The 24,877-nt window shown below is 39.9% G+C and overlaps 1 protein-coding gene across 3 annotated transcripts in view; it reads right to left on the bottom strand.

Moving 5' to 3' along the window:
* Positions 1-24,877, bottom strand: part of BRINP3 (BMP/retinoic acid inducible neural specific 3) — a 484,417-nt gene that overhangs the window by 202,647 nt on the left and 256,893 nt on the right. For all 3 annotated transcript variants that reach the window (XM_070767931.1, XM_070767930.1, XM_070767929.1), the window contains exon 4: positions 21,440-21,630. In XM_070767931.1, coding sequence (XP_070624032.1) covers positions 21,440-21,630 — 191 coding nt within the window. The remainder of the gene's footprint in view (positions 1-21,439; positions 21,631-24,877) is intronic.

Here is a 24,877-nt window from a genome sequence, read left to right as displayed (position 1 = left end):
AATTTCCATTTATTCCTAACTGCCTAAAAAAGGCATTCTCTGAGGTCAGGGGTGGCAGCAGAGAGGAGCTACCCCTCATCCGGGGCCAGGGGCAGCGGCCTGGAGGACCAACGCCATGCCCGAGGCCAGGGGCGGCGGCCAGGAGGACCAACCCCATGTCCAAGAAGCCCTGGCTGCATGGGCGCAGGAGGGCCTAGAGAAGCTATCCCATGTTGAAGGTCAGGAAGGGCGGCGGTGAGTAGATACCACTCTTCCGAGGTAAGGAGCAGCGGCTGTGCTTTGCTGGAGCAGCCATGAAGAGATACCCCAGGCCAAAGGTAAGAGAAACCCAAGTAAGATGTTAGGTGTTGCAAGAGGGCATCAGAGGGCAAACACACTGAAACCATACTCACAGAAAACTAGTCAATCTAATCACACTAGGACCACAGCCTTGTCTAACTCAATGAAACTAAGCCATGCCCATGGGGCAACCCAAGATGGGTGGGTCATGGTGGAGAGATCTGACAGAATGTGTCCACTGGAGAAGGGAACGGCAAACCACTTCAGTATTCTTGCCTTGAGAACCCCATGAACAGTATGAAAAGGCAAAATGATAGGATACTGAAAGAGGAACTCCCCAGGTCAGTAGGTGCCCAATATGCTTTGGCCACCTCATGCGAAGAGTTGACACATTGGAAAAGACTCTGATGCTGGAAGGGATTGAGGGTAGGAGGAGAATGAGATGACAGAGGATGAGATGGCTGGATGGCATCACCAACTCGATGGACATGAGTTTGAGTGAACTCCGGGAGTTGGTGATAGACAGGGAGGCCTGGCGTGCTGCAATTCATGGGGTCGTAAAGAGTTGGACACGACTGAGCAACTGAACTGAACTGATACTACTGGAAATCAGTGGAGAAATAACTCCAGAAAGAATGAAGGGATGGAGCCAAAGCAAAAACAATACCCAGCTGTGGATGTGACTGGTGACAGAAGCAAGGTCTGATGCTGTAAAGAGCAATATTGCATAGAAACCTGGAATGTCAAGTCCATGAATCAAGGCAAATTGGAAGTGGTCAAACAAGAGATGGCAAGGGTGAATGTCGACATTCTAGGAATCAGTGAACTCAAATGGACTGGAATGGGTGAATTTAACTCAGATGACCGTTATATCTACTACTGTGGGCAGGTTCCCTCAGAAGAAATGGAGTAGCCATCATGGTCAACAAAAGAGTCCAAAATGCAGTACTTGGATGCAATCTCAAAAACGACAGAATGATCTCTGTTCGTTTCCAAGGCAAACCATTCAATATCACAGTAATCCAAGTCTGTGCCCCAACCAGTAATGCTGAAGAAGCTGAAGTTGAATGGTTCTATGAGACCTACAAGACCTTTTAGAATGAACACTCAAAAAAGAGCTCCTTTTCATTATAGGGGACTGGAATGCAAAAGTAGGAAGTCAAGAAACACCTAGACCATTCAGGTATGACCTAAATCAAATCCCTTATGATTATAAAGTGGAAGTGAGAAATAGATTTAAGGGCCTAGATCTGATAGATAGAGTGCCTGATGGAATGAGGTTCGTGACATTGTACAGGATACAGGGATCAAGACCATTCCCATGGAAAAGAAATGCAAAAAAGCAAAATGGCTGTCTGGGGAGGCCTTACAAATAGCTGTGAAAAGAAGCGAAGCGAAAAGCAAAGGAGAAAAGATATAACCATCTGAACGCAGAGTTCCAAAGAATAGCAAGAAGAGATAAGAAAGCCTTCTTCAGCGATCAATGCAAAGAAATAGAGGAAAACAACAGAATGGGAAAGACTAGAGATCTCTTCAAGAAAATTAGAGATACCAAGGGAACATTTCATGTAAAGATGGGGTCGATAAAGGACAGAAGTGGTATGGACCTAACAGAAGCAGAAGATATTAAGAAGAGGTGGCAAGAATACACAGAACTGTACAAAAAAGATCTTCACAACCCAGATAATCACAATGGTGTGATCACTCATCTAGAGCCAGACATCCTGGAATGTGAAGTCAAGTGGGCCTTAGAAAGCATCACTACGAACAAAGCTAGTGGAGGTGATGGAATTCCAGTTGTGTTATTTCAAATCCTGAAACATGATGCTGTGAAAGTGCTGCACTCAATATGCCAGCAGATCTGGAAAACTCAGCAGTGGCCACAGGACTGGAAAAGGTCAGTTTTCATTCCAATCCCAAAGAAAGGCAATGCCAAAGAATGCTCAAACTACCGCACAATTGCACTCATCTCACACACTAGTAAAGTAATGCTCAAAATTCTCCAAGCCAGGCTTCAGCAATACGTGAACCGTGAACTTCCTGATGTTCAAGCTGGTAGTACAAAAGGCAGAGGGACCAGAGATCAAATTGCCAACATCCGCTGGATCATGGAAAAAGCAAGAGAGTTCCAGAAAAACATCTATTTCTGCTTTACTGACTATGCCAAAGCCTTTGACAGTGTGGATCACAATAAACTGTGGAAAATTCTGAAAGAGATGGGAATACCAGACCACCTGACCTGCCTCTTGAGAAATCTGTATGCAGGTCATGAAGCAACAGTTAGAACTGGACATGGAACAACAGACTGGTTCCAAATAGGAAAAGGAGTACGTCAAGGCTGTATATTGTCACCCTGCTTATTTAACTTCTAGGCAGAGTACATCATGAGAAACGCTAGACTGGAAGAAACACAAGCTGGAATCAAGATTGCCGGGAGAAATATCAATAACCTCAGATATGCAGATGACACCACCCTTATGGCAGAAAGTGAAGAAGAACTAAAAAGCCTCTTGATGAAAGTGAAGGAGGAGAGTGAAAAAGTTGGCTTAAAGCTCAACATTCAGAAGGAGAAGATCATGGCATCCAGTCCCATCACTTCATGGGAAATAGATGGGGAAACAGTGTAAACAGTGTCAGACTTTATTTTTCTGGGCTCCAAAATCACTGCAGATGGTGACTGCAGCCACGAAATTAAAAGACGCTTACTCCTTGGAAGGAAAGTTATGACCAACCTAGATAGCATATTGAAAAGCAGAGACATTACTTTGCCAACAAAGGTCCGTCTAGTCAAGGCTATGGTTTTTCTGTGGTCATGTACGGATGTGAGAGTTGGACTGTGAAGAAGGCTGAGCGCCGAAGAATTGATGCTTTTGAACTGTGGTGTTGGAGAAGAGTCTTGAGAGTCCCTTGGACTGCAAGGAGGTCCAATCAGTCCATCCTAAAGGAGATCAGCCCTGGAATTTCTTTGGAGGGAATGATGCTGAAGCTGAAACTCCAGTACTTTGGCCACCTCATGCAAAGAGTTGACTCATTGGAAAAGACTCTGATGCTGGGAGGAATTGGGGGCATGAGGAGAAGGGGACGACAGAGGATGAGATGGCTGGATGGCATCACTGACTCGATGGACGTGAGTCTGAATGAACTCCGGGAGTTGGTGATGGACAGGGAGGCCTGGGGTGCTGCGATTCATGGGGTCACAAAGAGTCTGACACGACTGAGCCGCTGAACTGAACTGAACTGTATTCACAATGGATACATTGTATAAGGTTTTCCTGTTGTCTCAAGAGTAAAGAAACAACTTGCCAATTCAGGAGATGTGAGTTTGATCCCTGGGTCAAGAAAATCCCCTGGAGAAGGATATGGCAACCTGCTCCACTATTCTTGCCTGGGAAATCCCATGGACAGAGGAGCCGGGTGGGCTACAGTCCCAGGGGTCACAAAAGAGCTAGACATGACTTAACAACAACAACATTGTGTAAAGGCATCAATAAATGTTTTTCTTTTTCTTTTCTTTCTTTATCTTTCCTTCTTTCCTAAAGATTGTTATACTGATGTTGTTAGAAAAGATTCTATATTTTTCCCTACTATGTAGATAGAAATATAGGTTTTTATTCCTAGCCTTTGGTTGAATGTCTTGATGACTGCAAATGTTTTAATTACTGTAGAAATATTTGACTCTGTGAAGATAACAGTTTTCCTAGACAAGATAGCAGTGATTCTTTTGGCTTTCTATAGACTCCCCCGGAGAAGAACACCTCTCTGCGTGGGATCTAAGAACCGCAACTATGAAGGTGATGAATGTATCAAAGTTCTTTCCTCTGTGGCAGACCCACAAACCAGGCATATATGCTTTTTAACTGGCTTTTACCAAAACTGTTTCATAGGAAACTGTGTAAGCATCAGTGGGTTTAGAAAACAGCATCTTGTAGGAGATTATTTCTAAAATTATCTAGCAATTTTCTGAAAATTGATTTCTTTCCCTAATCTATGACTTAAATCCTCTTATTTTTATACTACTGGAAATTTGAATGGTATCAAATTCTGAGATGTGGTCATAATAGAGTTAAGCATTTTGAAAGAGTCTGATTTTACATAATATAATATTACATATATGTATAAAAACATACACACACACACGCACACACACACACACACACGCGCGCAGGGAGCTCAAATATTTGCATTGTCCAGGTGGTTTTTCAGACCTATCTTTAGTTTTTCTGCTGACACCTGCCAGAGTAATTAATTCAAGCAATCCTGGTAGGCAGTCATCATGGGTTTAGTGAAACAGAAGGACCCTTTTACGGCGATATCACTTGACATTTGCTCTTTTATAGTCCTCTGGGAACTGCAAGTTTAATTTATATGTGGGAAGAAATGGAGTTCAAGATTTATTGATTTAAAGTATTGCTCTTGAGAGCCTTTGTTCCAGATCATTGTAACAATCCAACTTAGAGTTCTGAAAGATAGATATGATCCCTGACACAATGCTATTGCTGTGCCTCCTATCTCTAAATAAAGTTAAATAACAAAGATTTGCATAAATTTAGTGATCTAATATCAGCAACTACATTGAAACAAAACAAAAATCAAAACAGCCTCGGTTTCCTGGATAAAGGCAGGGTGATTGTGATCAACACATATTATGTTTTAAAGAGTGTCATCTAATTGTTTTTCATGGAGGAGGTAATATCTCAGGCAATAAAACAGACTTCCTGATAGGGTCTCAAAAGAGTCAGATGTGACTTAGGCACGAACCAAGAACAGTGGTCCCAATAAATACAGTTAACTTTAAACATCCTGAGAAACCGGTTATATTCAAACTAAGAAAGATGCCCTGGATAGTAGTAGAAGAGAAAGTGCATTTTATTTTGTCTAATGTTTCACTGGCAGGAATTTTACTAGGATACCTCTCATGCCCTCTCTTAACCCATCTCCCTCCCACATTCAATAGCTTCCATCAAAGATAAAAGAATACCTGATTAGTGATATTGAAGGATGGGATTATGCATTCTCTACTCTGCTCCTTTTGAAATACCACTTGGACAGATCCATCAGAGGAGTTATATTCCTGTTTTCATAGGTTAAGATTATAGGAGTGGCTCTGCCCCGAGGGAGAGTGCTAGGTATTTAATTGGGAGTGAACTGTTCAGAAGCCTGTTGTGTCTGTAGTTTTCCAAAATGCCTAGAAATAGAGCTTATACTTTAAATTCAGTCTTGATGATTTCTATGAGTACATCTTATTGGTTCTAAAGTCTTTAAGGGTGGAAGAGGGGAAGGAGTATGATGTTAGAGCTCATGCACTTCAAAAGGAATAAGGCTAGAAATGTTATGGAGTATAAAATACAAACCTAGAGTGTCTTAATAATTTCCAGGAAGTTTCTGTGACCTCATATGAGAAAAAATTATGTGATCCAATATAGTGTTTTGAGCAAATTTATATAGTTATCAAGGGATACAGAGATATAGAAACGAAATAGCAGAGGCTAAAAGTAAGGACTTCCAACTCTAGTTAGGATGCGTAAAATCATAAGAAACCATCATTCTCATCCTAACAATGAAAGCCAGACAAAGTCAAAGTTTTTCTTTTTAACTATAAGAGTACAGTGGATGCTGTAAATATATTTAAATCCAGAAAATAATTAGCTTTTCTGAGAGAAAATAACACTAGGCTGCTCTAATCTCTGGCAGAGAGGGAAGAGGATAAATCTGCCATTGATAAAATAAAGGGAAACTAGAATTGAATGTTTAGTATCTTTGTCAGTGCCAGTATGATGAATTAAAATACCAGGAAGTTCCAAAATGAGTATACACCCTCCCAGGCAATTACTGCCATTAGCCCTCACTGACCACATGAATTTAGCACATGAGAAGTTAGCTGCAAAACAGCATAGCTGAGAGAAGCAATTGTGCTTTCCTCAAGTACAAGGCTTTGGGAGAAACCCTCTGATGCATTTTTGGCTTTCACCAAGTTCAAGGCATACAATGGGAAATGTTTGACAATAGAATAATTATTCATTTCTTAGTCTGCTTTCCTTGACTACTGTCTGTCACGCCCTTTGAATCCACATTCTCTTGTTTTTTCATATATTATTGCTATTGTCAAACATCATGTATAAAAAAAAGAAAAACAAACAGCAAAATGAAGACTCTATGTAAATAATACTTCCTCTGAAAATAAGCATACTTCTTCCCGTATTACATTTCTATTAAGTGTGACTGAATAGTCTAATCTGGAATTGAGGTTGACCAGAGCTTTCTTCAAAATTTGACTTGATTTAGTGACTTTTGGCTTAAAACAGTTGGAAGACAGCATCAGCACTTTCTTTTCAGAAGGACTTAGGATCTGGCCAAGAGTGAGACTCAGGAAATGAACATACTCTTCACAACCCAGCTGCCAACTTCTGAATCAAGAGGAATCTCTTCCAGCTTGAAGGCTTGGCTGTTGATCTCTTGAGATCCTGCAGAATTCTTTGCTTTACAGTCTTGTCCTAACTTTCTGTACACTGGGAGTTCACCTTCCTCTTTGCAGGCTTCTCCATCTACACTTGGAAGATCAGTGCCTGGTACTTGGTGAAAGCCTGAAAGGCTTCAATGGGCATCTTTCCTAGCTCTTTTTCCCATTGTATGCCTTGAACTTGAAAGTGAAAGTCGCTCAGTCATGTCAGACTCTGCAACACCATGGACTGTAGTCTACCAGGCTTCTCTGTCCATGGGATTTTCCATTGGGTTGGGTTGCCATTTCCTTTGCCAGGGGATCTTCCTGACCCAGGGATCAAACCTGGGTCTCCCACATTGCAGGCAGACACTTTACCATCTGAGCCACCAGGGAAGCCCAAGAGTATAGTCTGTGGAATTCTCCAGGCCAAAATACTGGAGTGGGTAGCCTTTCCCTATGATTTTTCCAGTAGTCATGTACAGATGTGAGAGTTGGACCATAAAGAAGCCTGAGCCCTGAAGAACTGATGCTTTCAAACTGTGGTATTGGAGAAGACTCTTGAGAGTCCCTTAGACTGCAACGAGATCAAATCAGTCAATCCTAAAAGAAATTAACCCTAAGTATTCATTGGAAGGACTGATGCTGAAGCTGAAGCTCCAATACTTTGGCCACCTGATGCGAAGAGCTGACTTTTTGGAAAAGACCCTGATGCTGGGAAAGAGTGAAGGCAGGAGAAGGGGAAAACAGAGGACAAGATGGTTGGATGGCATCATTGATTCAATGGACATGAGATTGAGCAAACTCTGGGAGATGCTGAAGAACAGGGAAGCCTGGTGTACTATAGTCTATGGTCACAAAGAGTTGGACACGACTGAGCAACTGAACAACTGGTAAGATTCTTCTCTGGAATATACTTCTCTCATATTAAGATAGTCACTCCAGTGTTAAAATCACATATCTACTCTCATCCTTTTACTTTTAACTTACTTTCAAATTTCAAATGATTCTCCTGTAGACAATGTATAGTCAAATTTTACTTGCTTAAAAAAGTCAATGTGACACTGATGTGCATTTTAATAGAATGTTGATATTATTAGGTTTGTCTATTTACTTAATATTTATTCTCTATTTCCCATTCTGTTCTTTCTTCCCTTTTTCTTATTTTTAACTTCCTTTGAGTTAGTTTTAAAATAATTCTATTTTATTACCTTTCTGTCCTGTTAACTATAATGTTTTGTTATTTTAGTGCTTGTTTTAAGGTTCATAGTATACACACTTATCAAAATACCTTTAAATTATATTATAGAATTTCACTGACAATATAAGAACTTTAAATTTTATACACTTGACCCTTGAACAAGAGGAGGTTAGGGGTACCAACCTCCATACGGTAGAAAATGACTATAACTCATAATTGGCCGTCTGTCTCTATGGTTCCTCTATACCGTTAATTCTGTACCCATGGATTCGACTAACCATGGGTCATGTAGTACTGCAATATTTACTATTGAAAAAAGATCTCCTTGTAAGTAGAAACTTGTAGTTCAAACCCATGTTGTTCAAGGGGCAACTACATCCAGTACACTTCATCTAATCTTTATGCTATTGTGGGCCTATTACTTATTTATATATATGCTATAAACCTCATAATACATTGATTGTGGTATTGTTTAAAGAAATGCTTCTCTTTTAAAGAGACAAAACAACAACAATAATAAAAGATAATTACCAGTGTTGGCACCATTTTCTCTTTTCACTTTTCTTCATTCATTTATGTAAGTACACATGTATGTATTTAATGACTGACATTAGCTACCTTCTTGCCTGAAAATTTTCTTACTCATTTCACTCATTCAGGTTTGCCACTGAGAATCTTGCAGATTTTATACATTTGCAAATATAATTTTCCATTACTGACACATTTTTATTAGAAAATAAGCTTTATATTGACAGAATTTTTTAGTATTTTAAAGTTCTCATCTCCACTATTTTCTTACTTTCATTGTTTCAAGGAATCTGCTATCACCCTCAGCTGTATTCTTCTGCACCTAATGTGTTCTTTCTTTCCCCTGACTCCCTGTACCACATGAATTTAAATCTAAGCATTTACACTCTTGGTCAACCTTATATCTCAGCAAAATGTCCATTTATTCTGGTTGGGAGTCCTCCAATAACTAACGGAAAGTAAGATATTCTTTTTAATAGTGGTTTTGAGCAATTTATGGACTTCCCTACAGCTCAGATGGTAAAGAATCTGCCAGCAATGCAGGAGATCCAGGTTCCATCCCTGAATCAGGAAGATCCCCTGAAGTAGGAAATGGCAATCCACTTCAGTATTCTTGCCTGACAGAGGAGCCTGGTGGACTACAGTCCATGGGGTCACAAATTTGAGCGATTTGATTATGAAATGAAAAGTGAAAGTGAAATTCACTCAGATCAGATCAGATCAGATCAGTCACTCAGTCGTGTCCGACTCTTTGCGACCTCGTGAATCGCAACACGCCAGGCCTCCCTGTCCATCACCAACTCCCGGAGTTCACTCAGACTCATGTCCATTGAGTCAGTGATGCCATCCAGCCATCTCATCCTCTGTCGTCCCCTTCTCCTCCTGCCCCCAATCCCTCCCAGTATCAGTCTTTTCCAATGAGTCAACTCTTCACATGAGGTGGCCAAAGTACTGGAGTTTAAGCTTTAGCATCATTCCTTCCCAAGAAATTCCAGGGCTGATCTCCTTCAGAATGGACTGGTTGGATCTCCTTGCAGTCCAAGGGACTCTCAAGAGTCTTCTCCAACACCACAGTTCAAAAGCATCAATTCTTCGGCGCTCAGCCTTCTTCACAGTCCAACTCTCACATCCATACATGAACACAGGAAAAACCATAGCCTTGACTAGACGAACCTTTGTTGGCAAAGTAATGTCTCTGCTTTTGAATATGCTCTCTAGGTTGGTCATAACTTTCCTTCCAAGGAGTAAGCATCTTTTAATTTCATGGCTGCAGTCACCATCTGTAGTGATTTTGGAGCCCAGAAAAATAAAGTCTGACACTGTTTCCACTGTTTCCCCATCTATTTCCCATGAAGTAATGGGACCGGATGCCATGATCTTCATTTTCTGAATGTTGAGCTTTAAAGCCAACTTTTTCACTCTCCACTTTCACCTTCATCAAAGTCACTCAGTTATGTCCAACTCTTTGTGACCTCATGAACTGCAGCCTGTCAGGCTCTTCTGTCCATGGAATTATCCAGGCCAGAATACTAGAATGGGTAGCGTTCCTTTCTCCAGGGGATCTTCCCAAGCCAGGGATCAAACTCAGGTCTCCCGCATTGCAGGCAGATTCCTTACCATCTGAGCCACCAGGGAAGCTGATTATGAAATGCCTCAGTTCAGTTCCGTTCAGTCGCTCAGTTGTGTTCGACTTTTTGCAACCCCATGGACCGCAGCACGCCAGGCCTCCCTGTCCATCACCACCAACTCCCAGTGTTTATCCAAACTCATGTCCACTGAGTTGATGATGCCATCCAACCATCTCATCCTCTGTCATCCACCTATCCTCCTGCCTTCAATCTTTCCCAGTGTCAGGATCTTTTCAAATGGGTCAGCTCTTCACATCAGGTGGCCAAAGTATTGGAATTTCAGCTTCAACATCAGTCCTTCTAATGAACACTCAGGACTGATCTCTTTTAGGATGGACTGGTTGGATCTTCTTGAAGTCCAAGGGACTCTCAAGAGTCTTCTCCAACACCACAGTTTAAAAGCATCAATTCTTCAGTGCTCAGCTTTCTTTATAGTCCAACTCACACATCCATACATGACTACTGGCAAAACTGTAGCCTTTTTTTTTTTTTTCCAGCCTTGAAAGTAGATGTATTTTATTTCTTCCAGGAGTATAATGCCTCCAAATAGACTGAAGGAAGTGAAGTATTGACTAGATGGACCTTTGTTGGCAGAGTTAGGTCTCTGCTTTTTAATATGCTGTCTAGGTTGGTCACAACTTTCCTTCCAAGGAGTAAGCATCTTTTAGTTTCACAGCTGCAGTCACCACCTACAGTGATTTTGGAGCCCAAATGAAATGCCTAGCTAGGTGCAATTTTCTTGATCTTTCTTATGTTTGGCATCTTTTGAGTTGCTAGGATCTGTGGGTTTTAAATATCCCAATTAATTTGGAAATTGGTCATTAACCCTTCAAATATTTTTCATTTAGTCTGTAGCAATAGATTCTAATGTCCACTCCTAACCCTTTCCTTATGGTATGCACAATCTTCTGTAATCCTCTTCCACTAAATTTAGATAGGACCTATGACTTGTTTCTTTCCTGGTGGCTCAGATGGTAAAGCATTTGGCTATAGTATGGAAGACCCAGGTTTGATCTCTGGGTCAAGAAGATACCCTGGAGAAGGCAATGGCACCCCACTCCAGTACTCTTGCCTGGAAAATCTCATGGACGGAGGAGCCTGGTAGGCTGCAGTCCATGGGGTCACGAAGAGTCAGACACGACTGAGCGACTTCATTTTCCCTTTTCACTTTTATGCGTTGGAGAAGGAAATGGCGACCCACTTCATTGTTCTTGCCTGGAGAATCCCAGGTATGGGGGAGCCTTGTGGGCTGCCATCTACGGGGTCACACAGAGTCAGACATGACTGAAGCAACTTAGCAGCAGCAGCAGTACCCTTTGGTATGCCCCACCAGTGAGGCATGGCATTTCTAAGCATTTCATGCAGTACTCCATGAATTATTAGCATTTCCCTCTGGCTTATGGGAACACAAAATCACTATGCATGATGACTGCAGCCGTGAAAGTAGAAGATTCTTGCTTTTTAGAAGGAAGGTTATGACAAACCTAGTGCTGTGCTGTGCTGTGCTGTGCTTTGTTGCTCAGTTGTGTCCAACTCTTTGTGACCCCATGGACTGTAGCCCACCAGGCTCCTCTGTCCATGGGGATTCTCCAGGCAAGAATACTGCAGTGGGTTGCCATGCCCTCCTCCAGGGGATTTTCCCAATCCAGGAATGGAACCGAGGTCTCTTGCATTGCAGGAGGATTCTTTACCAGCTGAGCTATCAGGGAAGCCCAGACAAACCTAGATAGCATATTAAAAAGGAAAGACATAACTTTGCTAACAAAAGTCCTTATCGTCAAAGCTACAGTCTTTCTAGTAGTCATGTACAGATGTGAGTTGTTCAGTCACTCAGTCGTGTCCAACTCTTGCGACCTCATGGACTGCAGCATACCAGGCTTCCCTGTCCTTCACTATCTGCCAGAGTTTGCTCAAACCCATGTCCACTGATTTGGTGATGCAATCCAACCATCCCATTTTCTATCATCCCCGTCTTCTCTTGCCTTCAATCTTTCCCAACATCAGGGTCTTTTCTAAGGAGTTAGTTCCTCACATCAGGTGGCCAAAGTATTGGAGCTTCAACTTTAGCATCAGTCCTTCAATGAATATTCAGGGTTAATTTCTTTTAGGATTGAATGGTGTGATCTCCTTGCTGCCCAAGGATACTCTCAAGAGTCTTCTACAGCACCACAGTTCAAAAGCATCAATTTTTGGGGACTCAGCCTTTTTATCTGTCCAGGTTTCACATCCATACTTGACTACTGGAAAAACCATAGCTTTGACTATATGGACCTTTGTAGGCAAAGTAATGTCTCTGCTTTTTAATACTCTGTCTAGGTTTGTCATAGCTTTTCTTCTAACGAGTAAATGTCTTTTAATTTCATGGCTGCAGTCACCATCCACAGTGTTTTTGGAGCCCAAGAAAATAAAGTTTCTCACTGTTTCCACTGTTTCCCCATCTATTTGCTATGATAGGACCAAATGCAAATCAATCCTGAATACTCATTGGAAGGACTGATGCTGAAACTGAAGCTCCAATATGCAAACAGACAACCCACTGGAAAAGACTCTAATGCTGGGAAGGATTGAAGGCAAATGGAGAAGAGGGTGGCAGAGGATGAGATTGTTAGATAGCATCACCAATTCAATGGACATGAACTTGGGTGAACTCCAGGATACGGGTGTCTGTAAAGGACAAGGTGGCCTGGCGTTCTGCAGTCAATGGGGTCACAAAGAGTCAGACAACATGCCACTATTTATAAGGAGGACTGATGCTGAATCCGAAGCTTCAATGCTTTGGCCACCTGATGCAAAGAGCTGACTCATTGAAAAAGACCCCAATGCTGAAAAAGATTGAAGGCAAAAGGAGAAGGGGGTGGCAGAAGTTGAGACAGACAGCATTATCAACTCAATGAAAAAGAGATTAAGCAATCTGCAGGAGATAGTGAAGGATTGGGAAGTGTGGTGTGCTACAGTCCATGGAGTCACAAAGAGTTGGACATGACTTAGCAACTGAACAACAAAACATATATAAGACATTATTTTGATTATAGACAAAAACAAGTAAAAATAGTTTCTGCTTTTGCCCTCCAAAAATTATTTATCAAAAGCCATGAAGACATGGCACAGGGGAAATAAATATCCATAATGCAAATTACAAAGTTGTTATCAAGCATATGAAAATTGTGAATATGAAAAAATATGATTCTTTATTATTATGGAAATTTTTGATTCCAAGAATTTAATCACAGCACAACAGTACAACATAGGAGTATGAAGAGGAACTAAAGAGCCTCTTGATGAAAGTGAAAAAGGAGAGTTAAAAAGTTGGCTTAAAATTCAACATTCAAAAAACTAAGATCACAGCATCCAGTCCCATAACTTCATGGCAAATAGATGGGGAAACAGTGGAAACAGTGAGAGACTTTATTTTCCTGGACTCCAAAATTACTGCAGATGGTGACTGCAGCCATGAAACCAAAAGACGCTTGCTCCTTGGAAGAAAGCTATGGTCAATCTAGATAGCATATTACAATGCAAAGACATGACTTTGCCAACAAAGGTCCATATAGTCAAAGCTATGGTTTTTCCAGTAGTCAAGTATGGATGTGAAACCTGGACAATGAAAAAGGCTGAGTCCCAAAGAATTGATGCCTTTGAACTGTGGTGCTGTAGAAGACTCTTGAGAGTCCCGTGGATAGCAAGGAGATCAAACCAGTCAATTCTAAAAGAAATTAACCCTGAATACTCATTTGAAGGACTGATGCTAAAGCTGAAGCTCCAATACTTTGGCCACCTGATGTGAAGAACTAACTCCTTAGGAAAGACCCTGATGCTGGGAAAAATTGAAGGCAGGAGGATAAGGGGATGGCAGAGGATGAGATGGTTGGATGGCATCACCAATTCAATGGATCTGAGTTTTTGAGCAAACTCCGGGAGACAGTGAAGGACAGGGAAGCCTGGCATGCTGTAGTCCGTGGGGTCACAAAGAGTGGGACAGGACTGAGTGACTGAACTTAGCTGAACTGAATATGTCTTGGCTATTGTAAATAGCCTGAACTGAACTATTGGGGAACTTGTATCTTTTCAAATTAGAGTTTCTCCAGATATATGCCCAGAAATAGGATTGCTGGATCATATGGTAACTCAATTTTTAGCATTTCAAGGAACTTCTATATTGTTACCATAGGGGTGATACCAATTTATATTTTTACTAACATTGTAAGAGGGTTCCCTTTTCTCCACACCCTCTCCAACCTAGACAGCATATTAAAAAGAGGAGACATTACTTTGCTGACGAAGGTTCATCTAGTCAAAGGTATGGTTTTTCCTGTGGTCATGTATGGATGTGAGAGTTGGACAATAAAGAGGGCTGAGCACCAAAGAACTGATGCTTTTGAACTGTGGTGTTGGAGAAGACTCTTGAGAGTCCCTTGGACTGCAAGGAGATTCAACCAGTCAATCTTAAAGGAGATAACCATGAATATTCATTGGAAGGACTGATACTGAAGCTGAAAGTCCAATACTTTGGCTACCTGATAGAAAGAGCTGGCCTAATAGAAAAGACCCTGATGCTGGGAAAGATTGAAGGCAGGAGAAGGGGACGACAGAGGATGAGATGGTTGGATGGCATCACCAACTCGATGGACATGAGCTTAAGCAAGCTTTGGGAGCTGATGATGGACAGTGAAGCCTCACATGCTGCAGTCCACGGGGTTGCGAAGAGCTGGACATGACTGAGCAACTGAACAACGAACGACAACTTAGCATGATTAGCATCTGAATTATAAAGAACACTTATAGTGGAATCACAGAGTCGGGCACGACTGAGTGACTGAACTGAACTCCAGCCTTTACTATTTGGTGATGGCCATTCTGATTCAGGTGAGGTAATATTCATAGTAGGTTTTATTTACATTTCTTGATAATTAGCAATGCTGAGTATCTTATTACATGCTTGTTGATCATCTATATGTCTTCTTTGGAGAAAATAAGTCTGTTTAGGTCTGCTGCCCGTATTTTGATTGGGTTGTTTTGCATTGTTGAGTTGTATGACCTGCTTGGGTATTTTGGAAATTAAGCCCTCACCGGCCACATAATTTGCAGATATTTTCTCCAGTGCATTGGTTGTATTTTCCTTTTGTTTATGGTTTTCTTTGCTGTATAAAAGCTTATGAAATTGATTAGGTCCAATTTTTGTTGCTGTTGTTGTTTTTTTCCTATTGCCTTAGGAGAAAGGCATTGATATGATTTATGATATGATAAGAAAACACTGATATGATTTATGTCAGAGAATGTGTTGCCTATGTTCTCTTCCAGGAGTTTTATGATGTCCTGTCTTATATTTAAGTCTTTAAGCCATTTTGAGTTTATTTTAGTCAGTTCAGTTCAGTTGCTCAGTCATGTTCAACTCTTTTCAACCCCACGGACTGCAGCACGCCAGGCCTCCCTGTCCATCACCAACTCCCAGAGTTTACTTTAGTTTACTGATACATGTGTTGTGGTCCAACTTTCCCATGAGATCAGATCAGATAAGATCAGTCGCTCAGTCGTGTCCGACTCTTTGCGACCCCATGAATCACAGCACACCAGGCCTCCCTGTCCATCACCAACTCCTGGAGTTCACTCAGACTCACATCCGTCGAGTCAGTAATGCCATCCAGACATCTCATCCTCTGTCGTCCCCTTCTCCTCCTGCCCCCAATCCCTTCCAGCATCAGAGTCTTTTCCAATGAGTCAACTCTTCCCATGAGGTGGCCGAAGTACTGGAGTTTCAGCATTAGCATCATTCCTTCCCAAGAAATCCAAGGGCTGATCTCCTTCAGAATGGACTGGTTGGATCTCCTTGCAGTCCAAGGGACTCTCAAGAGTCTTCTCCAACACCACAGTTCAAAAGCATCAATTCTTCGGCGCTCAGCCTTCTTCACAGTCCAATTCTCACATCCATACATGACCACAGGAAAAACCATAGCCTTGACTAGACGGACCTTTGTTGGCAAAGTAATGTCTCTGCTTTTGAATATGCTCTCTAGGTTGGTCATAACTTTCCTTCCAAGGAGTAAGCGTCTTTTAATTTCATGGCTGCAGTCACCATCTGTAGTGATTTTGGAGCCCAGAAAAATAAAGTCTGACACTGTTTCCACTGTTTCCCCATCTATTTCCCATGAAGTGATGGCACCGGATGCCATGATCTTCGTTTTCTGAATGTTGAGCTTTAAAGCCAACTTTTTCACTCTCCTCTTTCACTTTCATCAAGAGGCTTTTTAGTGCCTCTTCACTTTCTTCCATAAGGGTGGTGTCATCTGCATATCTGAAGTAATTGATATTTCTCCCGGCAATCTTGATTCCAGCTTGTGTTCCTTCCAGCCCAGTGTTTCTCATGATGTACTCTGCATATAAGTTAAATAAACAGGGTGACAATATACAGCCTTGATGAACTCCTTTTCCTATTTGGAACCAGTCTGTTGTTTCATGTCCAGTTCTAACTGTTGCTTCCTGATCTGCATACAAATTTCTCAAGAGGCAGATCAGGTGGTCTGGTATTCCCATCTCTTTCAGAATTTTCCACAGTTTATTGTGATCCACACAGTCAAAGGCTTTGGCATAGTCAATAAAGCTGAAATAGATGCTTTTCTGGAACTCTCTTGCTTTTTCGATGATCCAGCGGATGTTGGCAATTTGATCTCTGGTCCCTCTGCCTTTTCTAAAACCAGCTTGAACATCAGGAAGTTCACGGGTCACATATTGCTGAAGCCTGGCTTGGAGAATTTTGAGCATTACTTCACTAGCATGTGAGATGAGTGCAATTGTGCGGTAGTTTGAGCATTCTTTGGCATTGCCTTTCTTTGGGATTGGAATGAAAACTGACCTTTTCCAGTCCTGTGGCCACTGCTGAGTTTTCCAAATTTGCTGGCATATTGAGTGCAGCACTTTCACGGCATCATCTTTCAGGATTTGGAATAGCTCAACTGGAATTCCATCACCTCCACTAGCTTTGTTTGTAGTGATGCTTTCTAAGGCCATTACCACTTGTCAAAGAGAATGTCTTTGCTCCATTGTATATTCTAATGTTCTAATATATATCCTAACTTTATGAATAGTTCTTGAAGTTTATAATAATGTATCTTTATAATTTCAGAAATATAAATGAAGCTCTAAAGTCATGGAACTTCTTCTCAGTATCACCTTGACCACCCTTAGTAAACTATGCAGCACCAAAACATCATTTGAAGATGGATTTTTTAGCTGGAATATTGACCTGTAAGTTGATTTTATCATATTGTTTGTGCCTTTCACTAAATTTGTTCAAAAAAATTCTAAACACCATAATTTTAAATATATTTCCAGTAAATTTTCTATGTTAGGAAAATGCTAGGAATATATTATTGTATTGTATCTTTTTGTATTGTATTGTAATCATTGTATCTTTTCTTTTAGAAAAATAATGATAACTTTTAGAGTTTTAACAGATTCAAAATTTTAATTTAAAACAGTATAAAGGAAATTTTGGAAAATGTATATAGCATATCAGGCAATTGATTAAATTTCCCACAATATATATATTTTTATTTTTCTCATCTTTGACAATCATATTAAAGTTCATTCAACTATTTCAAAATAAACCTAAAGAATATGTTAGTGTGATTTTTTTAGGTAACTTGAGTCAATTTAATTGAATATTCTGAAAATAATGGAGAATCCTAGACATTATACTTGATATTTTTTGCACTAATAATTATATTGAGAAATAATATTTGACATAAATGCCATTATTGGAATAATATAGCAGTTAATTAAGCTATATAGGCATTTGAGCCATTCCTTTTTTGTTTATAGATGTGTTAATGAACTTCAGTCTACATTTACATTCATGATTATAAGAGATAAAAGCAACCATTTGTTCAATTTCCTTTTCTAGAAACTGGTTCATAGTCAATGCTATTCATTCAACTCCTGTGTTTTTTAAAGATTTAGCATGATAAAAGCAGGCACGATAATGCAGATTTAACAATATTTTTGCTGTTATCTGATGATGAACTTATTTGACTTTATTTTTTAACAATACTCTGTCTCCTAGATTCTATGAATCATGACACATCTTCATACAACATTTGTTCAAGAAATTACATGCCAATTACATGACACTTAAAATCCAAGGTTTTTTATCTAATCAAAGAAATTGTAGATCTTGGTATCCCTAGTGTGAATCTTTAAAATATAAAAGCAACACATTGAACCTTTAGAGAGTTGGTAGAATTTTTCAGCTTTTGATTTTAAATATACTGCAAAAGCACTTTGCAGTCAGTTGTTTATTCAGGTAAAAGGATTTCAGAAGTTGAATACCCTTGGATTTTGCTAACACACCCACTACCGTAGCCATTCAGTCCCTTTCACCCTGTCCAATTACATCTAAGCAATTATAATCTTATACTTGAGGAGGGACATCTTTTATCTTTTATCTATACATTTGATAACTAAGGAAAAATAAAAGATACTCTCTCCAGAAAATTACACAGCATAATAAAAGTGTGCATGAAATTCAAGGACCCTGTAGAGCTGCTCAAGAATCTTTCCCAGAGCTTTCACAGTAGCCCAGACTGCAGCTGACCATGGGTCAGATAATCACTAGCTACTTTACTGCCTCAGGTGGGAACTCCATCCATGTTTGAATTTAATCCTGAAAAGTCTGATGGCCCTCCCCTCTTTCCCAGCTCCTACTACCTCACCCTTGCAGGCCTTGGGTACTTTCAGATTATTTTCTGAACCTTGTTGCTCCCAGTACACATACCTCATTCCCTTTTTTTCTTAGTTACAGATAAGATATGTGAACTTTTCTTTACAATCCATCCATCTCTATATCATTCCTATATTGTTCTCTGTTTCCTCTCCCTGATCTAAAGTTCCACTTTTTTTTCCTGTTTCCAGCCCTGCTACACACACTTTAAAATATTTCCATTATGGAGACTTCCTTAGTTACTGTGATACAGAATCTGCCTGCCAGTGCAGGAGACATGGGTTTGATCCCTGGTCTGTGAGATACCACACACTACAGAGCAACTAAGCCCAGGCACCACAACTACTAAGCCTGTGCTCTAAAGCCTGGGAGCTGAAGCCACCGAAGCCTGCACTCGTTCCCTAGAGCCCATGGTCTGCAATGAGAAGCCACAGTCAGAAGCCCTCAAACCACAACTAGGGAGTAGCCCCTGCTCAATGCAACTAGAAAAAAGTCCAGACGGCAACCAAGACGCAGAACAGCCAAAAATAAATAAATATAATTACTCTAGAAACTATTTCCATTGTGTGCATTAGAACTCCCTTCCAAGACTACTGGATAAAGAGTATTTTCTGGAGTCCTTTCAAGGCAAAACTGTTCACTCTCCCACACTCCAGGCTACTCCTCTGTGTTCCCTAGAGCTCCTGTGAGCTTACTCATTGATAAAAGTCACTTCTACTTTGAGGCTGGCTCATTTCTACCATCCATGAAGCCTTATCAACATCAGCTGTAGCATCAGTGTCTAAGAACACTGCCTGCATACAATAGCCTAGCCATTAAAACATGTGCCTTTTATGATACAGATTTCTATTCTGGGACAAAAGAGTATGTACAAATATCCATTAAGTTTTGATATGAACTGTGAATGAATACTTACTATGGATACAAAAACTCTATTGTATAATTCTACTTGGTGTGCTGAGTGAAAAATCAATAGCCATATAATAAACACACTTACAACAATGATGTCTTCTATTAGAAAATATACTTTAAGTCACTGTTTATATCACTGAAATTGATTTCTGAAAAAGCCTATTTCCTCTCAGTAACCTTAAGCTAAATACCTACAACACTACTCTACCTTACAATATTTTAAAATTAATCAACATCTGCATTCATGCTGGCCACATTGGTATCTATATGGCATAAATATTATTTATATACTTGATTACTCAATATAACCTAAATTCTATGGTCAGAGGTAGACTATCATTGTACAATTTATCTCTACAGAAGTCTTTTTCTTAACCTCATTTACAAACAGTATTGGAAATCGGCAGTTATTATTTGTGCAACTCTTAAGCTAAAGATATTTTCATGTAACCTTTTATTCTCTCTAGGAGAATCTTAGACAAAAGATGTACCTTAGGCTAATTTGTCTAGCATTCTCAACATATCAATGTACTAATTTTTCAAGTAACTGAAAAAATATAAATACTAATTTTAATCTCACAAAGCAATACAATGATATATTTAATGACTGGTTTTTACATTAATTATGGCATGTTACATTTAAAACACTAAGAAATGCTCTTTATGTTTTATTTTGTTCTTACTACTTTGTCCAGAATCACCCCATGATATTGTGCCAACTCTATGGTCTGTTAATTTTACAATGGCCCCTGGCCAAACCCAAACACAACAACATGCTTATCCAAACTTCCAGAGAAATATGTCAAAACATCTATTGTTCTGGAAACTACTGCTTCTCTCTCTCTCTGTCTTTCTCTTTCTCTTTCTTCTGAAAATTAAAGGTATCCTGTTTTCCCATTCTCTCAGCACTCATAAAGTCAACTTTAGTTGAGTCAAAGGCTAAAGATTTTAGCAAACACATGGATTTGTCCACTAGTTCCAGATTATGGTGTATATTGACTTCTAGAGACTTAAAAACAACTACTTGTACTCCTTAACTGTGTCTTAAAAAACAAAGGGGGAAATACTCCTCGAATCAGACTTCTTAATGATTTTTGTGCCACTGACTCATTTTGAGCCCAATCATCCACTACTCAGGATAATGTTTTTAAATGCACACAAATCAAATTATGAAGTTTTACAAAAGAAATCAGTATTATTAAAACAAGGTTTCATCCATGTATGCTTTGTGTGTGAGTCTAAGTAGCCAAGGATAACTCAATTCATGTGCATTTCAATTAATGCTCTGACTTGAAAAACCTTAATCCAATTATCCAGTTAACAAAATTACATGAAAATATATATATATATATATATATAATTTCACCTTAAATGTATTGCAAAACTCAAAACAAAAGGAAATAATACATTATTCTTCAAGACACCATGGTTTAAATCAGTGAGCCATGAACATACATAGAAACGGATCTTAGAGACGGAAAACACAGTGGTATGATATGATGGTTTAGTCTCTAAGTCATATCCAATTTTTGCAACCCCATGGTCTGTAGAATGCCAGGCTCCCCTGTCCATGGAATTCTCAAGGCAAGAATACTGGAGCTGGCTGCCATTCCCTTCTCCAGAGGATATTCCCGACCCAGGGATTGAAACCCAGTCTCCAGCACTGCAGGCAGATACTTTACCACTAAACCACCAGGGAAGCCTCATGGTATGATATAATCGTAAGATAAACATATTCATACCTTTATAGCAGTGGATGCGATTTGAATGTGGTGAAGTCTCCGAAGGGTGCTGTCCCTGTCAATGAAATAGGAAGCAGCCAGTTGGTGTAGAGTCTCCAGAGTAACCAAGGAGCTATTGGCGCTGGGGTCACTTCCTTCAGATCGTTTGCTCAGCTTCCGCTTGTCCACAAAAATTGTGAGTGACTCCTCTCCTGCATGAATAATATTTGACATTATTCCATTTTCCACTTAAAATCAGTGTTTAAATTACCTGCAACTGAGGAAGCCTAGATTATAACCATTATGAAACAAAAGAGTGACAGATAACAAATGGGCAGGGAGTTTTATTTATATTTTTGTTCACAAATATTTCACACATACCTATTAAAGTACCCGGGATGATCATGGTTGTGAATACATATTTAGTAAGCACTGAATAGCAAGCTTTTGGAGAATTTTTTCTCTAGATTTTATTGACTTTTTCGTATGGTTTAGCTTATCTAACACTAATGTAGCCCCAAAATTAAGCAAATTAAGATAAGAAAATATGTAAAATAAACAATAGTTACTATAGATCGTTATGGCAAATGGAAACTTGATCAAGTATATTACAAAATATTGTTGTTTAGCTGCTAAGTAATGTCCAACTCTTGATTTCTCAGGCAAGAATCCTGGAAAGGTGGCCATTTCCTTCCCCAGGGGATCTTTCAGACCCAAGGATCAAACCCACATTTCCTGATTGGCAAGCAGATTCCTTACCACTGAGCCACCCTGGAAGACCACTTCAAAACATTACCTGCTTTCAATTGTATCTTTAAAATGCAGAGAAAACATATATATGACTATACAATTACATAAATATGTGTATTAAGCTCAGAGGTTATCATGAGAAATGCTGGGCTGGTTGAAGCACAAGCTGGAATCAAGATTGCTGGGAGAAATATAAATAACCTCAGGTATGCAGATGAAACCACCCTTATGGCAGAAAGCGAAGAACTAAAGAGCCTCTTGATGAAAGTGCAAGAGAGTGAAAAAGTTGGCTTAAAGCTCAACATTCAGAAAACTAAGATCATGGCAACCAGTCCCATCACTTCATGGCAAATAAATGAGGAAACAATGGCAACAGTGAGAGACTGAATTGTTTTGGGCTCCAAAATCACTGCAGATGTTGACTGCAGCCATGAAATTAAAAAACATCTGCTTCTTAGAAGAAAAGTTATGACAAACCTAGACATTAAAAAGCAGAGACATTACTTTGCCAACAAAGGTCCGTCTAGTCAAAGCTGTATTTTTTCCAGTAGTCATGTGTGGATGTGAGAGTTGGACTATAAAGAAAGCTGAGCACCGAAGAATTAATGCTTTTTAACTGTGGTGTTGGAGAAGACTCTTGAGAGTCCCTTGGACTGCAAGGAGATCCAACCAGTCCATCCTAAAGGAAACTGATCCTGAATATTCATTGGACTGACTGATGCTGAAGGTGAAATTCCAATACCTTGGCCACCTGATGTGAAGAACTGACACATTTGAAAAGACCCTGATGCTGGGAAAGATTGAAGGCAGAGGAGAAGGGGATGAGATGGTTGGATGGCATCATGGACTTCAAGGACATGAGTTTGAGTAAATTGTGGGAGTTGGTGATGGACAGGGAGGCCTGGAGTGCTGCAGTTCATGGGGTCACAGTGAGTCGGAGATGACTGAACTGAACTGAAGCTCAGAGGTTTCTCGTGTGCTGCAATCCATGGGGTCACAAAAAATCGGACACAACTGAGCGACTAAACAACAACAAATACATGACATTAAATATTATATTATTGTGTGTTGGTAGCTTTGTAGAAATCACTAACATCCATGGGAGCTTTAGGTTCTTGATAATGGACCCTCTAAGGTGAAATTTGAAGTTAAGCGAATTACAGTTAAGCTGCATCAACATTTGAATGTTGATAAAAAAGTATCAATGCCATTTAAGACTAACATTAAGAACTTGCCATTCTCAGACTTCCAGATTCTTGGATCATCTAGCATATAATTGTCAGACTTGAAGCTTGTTCTCATTCTTTCAGAAACCCATCTGTTCAGGTGGCATTATGCCCATTGACAAATTGGCAAGCCAATTTCCTAAAACACCAAATAAGATTTCTAGCAGAAGAAGAGTTTGTCTTCTCAAAATTAAAAATAATGCCAGTTTTAAAATGACACAGTCTAGTGACCATCTAATTCTAAGTGACAGTTTCTACTTCTCTGCAAGAGATAAGGTGAGTTGCTATCAGAAATAATGTGTCAACAATGTTATTTCAGAAAGTAGCATTCTCAGTTTGTATTTGGAACTCAGCATATGCCAAAGCAGGAGATGCAAGAGACGTGGGTTGATCCCTGGGTCTGGAAGACCCCCTGGAGAAGGAAATGACAACTCACTCCTATATCCTTGCCTGGAAAATTCCATGGACAGAGGAGCCTGGTGGGCTACATTCCGGAGGGTCACAAAGTGTGAAACACAACTGAGTGTGTGCATGTGCGTGTGTGTGCACGCGCTCACAAACACACACACACATATCCTGGAAATCAAGCAGATTGGAATTACGGAAGGAAAAAAAAAAGACCTTCAAATATATAAACGAGTGGATCAAATTATCAACAGCATTAAGTCATTTGCACGGTAACCAGACTTCAGATGGGAACATCTGAAAGCAAAAAGAAATATTTATGTCAAATACTATAAGGGAAAAAAAAAAAAAAAAAAGCAGCAACCATTTACCCTCGAAGGGAAGGATGAACTGGTTTGGAAATTTTGTTTCACTGAATCTGAGACCAACTCACACATGTACCTAAGCAAACATCTTGCACATGGAGACAGAAAGATCAGTGCCATTATCTTCTTATGATCTAAGAAGTCATAAGGCAGCTCCATGACACATGTAAGTGTTATGATCTGAATGTTTGTGTCTCACAAAATTCATATGCTGAAATTCTGTCCTTCTAAGATCATGGTATTAGGAGGTGGGGTCTGTGGGACATGCCTGGCTTATGAGAGCAGAGCCCTCAGGAATGGAAGTCATGCTTTGTAAATGAGTCTACCAAGAGATTCTTTGTCCCTCCTGCAATGAGAATATACAAGGAAAAATCTGTTAGTGGAAGACAGCCCTCACTCAACCATCTTGGCACTCTGATCTCTGACTTCTAGCTTCCAGAACTTTGAGCAAGGTGTTTCTGCTGTTTACAAGTTACCCAGTCTTTGGTATTTTGCTATAGCAGCCTGAACAGACTAAGACAGCAAACAGTGTCTCTTCTTAAAAACAGAAAAAAACAGAAAAAAACAAACAAACAAAAAACAACAGTTAAAAACCAAATGAAAAAGATATCTTGATAAAAGTAAATAAAAACGAAAGAAAAATTAATCATCTCTTCAGGTCAAAATTATTACATCAGAAAACGAAATAGACTGAATAGTGCTAAAGACTAAAA

The sequence above is a fragment of the Bos indicus genome, chromosome 16 (genome assembly GCF_029378745.1).
Source record: "Bos indicus isolate NIAB-ARS_2022 breed Sahiwal x Tharparkar chromosome 16, NIAB-ARS_B.indTharparkar_mat_pri_1.0, whole genome shotgun sequence".
In the NCBI taxonomy this organism is placed as follows: Eukaryota; Metazoa; Chordata; class Mammalia; order Artiodactyla; family Bovidae; genus Bos; species Bos indicus.
This window is presented reverse-complemented; position numbering and strand designations above follow the sequence as displayed.